Source organism: Elephas maximus, chromosome 2 (genome assembly GCF_024166365.1).
Source record: "Elephas maximus indicus isolate mEleMax1 chromosome 2, mEleMax1 primary haplotype, whole genome shotgun sequence".
NCBI lineage: Eukaryota > Metazoa > Chordata > Mammalia > Proboscidea > Elephantidae > Elephas > Elephas maximus.
This window is the reverse complement of record NC_064820.1, coordinates 206,835,248-206,837,345: the sequence shown is the minus strand read 5'-3', so window position 1 is coordinate 206,837,345 and position 2,098 is coordinate 206,835,248. Positions and strand designations below refer to the sequence as shown.

Here is a 2,098-nt window from a genome sequence, read left to right as displayed (position 1 = left end):
AGTTTACTATAATTACTTGTTTTATGGAAATTTCAGTATCTAGAAAACTTTAATAGACAATGTTTTCAAATGATATTTTAACTATAAAGAGTGATGATGCCTCCTCCCCCAATGTGGCAAATTTCATATCATGGAATGGTCTCCTAGGAGTCCTTAGGGAAGTCTGGGAAGAGGCAAATATATTCATAGCTTAAAAAAAAAAGAAAGAAAATGGATGTGAGATGTTGGAAAATGATTTTATTTGGCATAAGTATAAAAATATTGTGAATATAATGCTTTTTGGAAATTTCTCCAAAGTTGCCAACTAGAAACAACCAAGAATGTCATGCCAGAACAACCAGACATCAAGGAGTGATTTCATCCTCTTAGACCTGTTTCTTGGCACTCAGGCTCCCTGGGTCCTATTCACTTTCACTGTGCTTGCTCTCCTTGTGGCCCTGTTTGGTAACACCACAATAATCATCCTTATTAGGGCTGACTCTCGTCTCCACAGCCCCATGTACTTTCTGCTCAGCCAACTATCCATTATAGACTTCTTGTATATCTCCACATTTGTCCCCAAAATGGCCCTCGCCTTTCTATCTGGGAACCACCACATCTCCTTCATTGGCTATGGTGCTCAGCTCTTCCTCTTCATGACCCTGGTGGCAGCAGAGTGCCTTCTGCTGGCAGCCATGGCTTATGATCGCTACGTGGCCATCTGCCACCCACTGCGCTACTCCATCTTCATGCGTCCCTTGATCTGCACGCTCATGGTGGTTGGGTCCTGGCTGGGCGCACTGCTAAATGCCTTGATTCATGTAGTCTACACACTGACTCTCCCTTACTGCATCTCCAGGGAAATACATCATTTCTTTTGTGAGATCCCAGCCCTGTTGAAACTGGTCTGTGTGGACACTTCCCAATATGAAAAGAGTCTTTTTGTCAGTGGTGTTATTTTTCTCCTCTCTCCCATCTCAGCCATTATGGCATCCTATGGAAAAATACTGTCCACCATACTGAGAACCGGCTCAAATGTGAGCCTCAGGAAAACCTTGGCCACTTGCTCTTCTCACGTGACTGTAGTGTCTCTATTCTATGGGGCTGCAATCATCAAGTATCTTCTGCCAAAGTCCTACCACTCCCCTGAGCAAGATGTGGTGGTCTCTGTCTTCTACACCATACTTACACCTGTGCTCAACCCCCTTATCTACAGTCTAAGAAACAAGGACGTCACTAGGGCCCTTAGGAAAGTTCTCAAAAAATAAGGAATAAGAAGTTTTTTACTTTACATTTTTTTTAATGTAAGCATTTACATTTAAAGAGTGGGATTTAGCATATATATGTAGAAAGATTGGTACACAGAGATAGATGTATAGATACATTTCATATGTATTCTATTTGAGAAATAGAGGATAGACAAAAAATATAATTCTGTATCTAAGACTATTATATAACATTTTCTTCCTTTTAATCATTGTTTGTAATAACAAAATATACAAATGAGTCTTGTATAATTATGTAATATATCAAATGCATGTTTTATTTCTATGCAAGAATCATAATAAAATGTTTAAAAATACATAGACCTTCAAATAGAGAACCACAATTTTCTTAAATAGATTTCTTCCAAAGATAGAATGATAAATTATATAATAATGAGTATTTTGAAGTGTTTTTTTTTTTTTTTTATTATTTCCTAAGGTAATCATGGCTCAAATATCCTGACATGGAATTATTGACTCAAAGTGTATCAATAAAGTTAAAAGTTTTATACATAAATTGATTAAAGTGAGCTTTGTGTGTTTGTTTAATGTAATTTAAAATTATTGTTTCATTGTAATCTTTTGTGAAAAATATTAGAAAAATTTCTACTACCATGATATTTGCGATGGATAATAGTGTTACTATGGAGTAAAATTTTGAGGGAAATGTATGGTTTGTATTTAATGAGTATAGAGTTTACAGTATACACTTTACTTTTAATCGATTCAAATTGTTATAATTATACCTTTGTTAAATTTTTACTTCTGAAAAACTTCCATATACCATAACTTCCCTATTATCATCAATCTGTTTATGATTTTTAAAACAAGTTTTAAAATTTTAATTTAAAACA

General features: G+C 35.2%; 1 protein-coding gene across 1 annotated transcript; it reads left to right on the top strand.

The window, feature by feature from the left end:
* Positions 1 to 320: 320 nt before the first annotated feature.
* LOC126067841 (olfactory receptor 2T27-like) lies at positions 321 to 1,247 on the top strand. Its single transcript, XM_049870114.1, has one exon. The coding sequence runs from the start codon at positions 321 to 323 to the stop codon at positions 1,245 to 1,247; it is 927 nt and encodes a 308-aa protein (XP_049726071.1).
* The last annotated feature ends 851 nt before the right edge of the window (positions 1,248 to 2,098 follow it).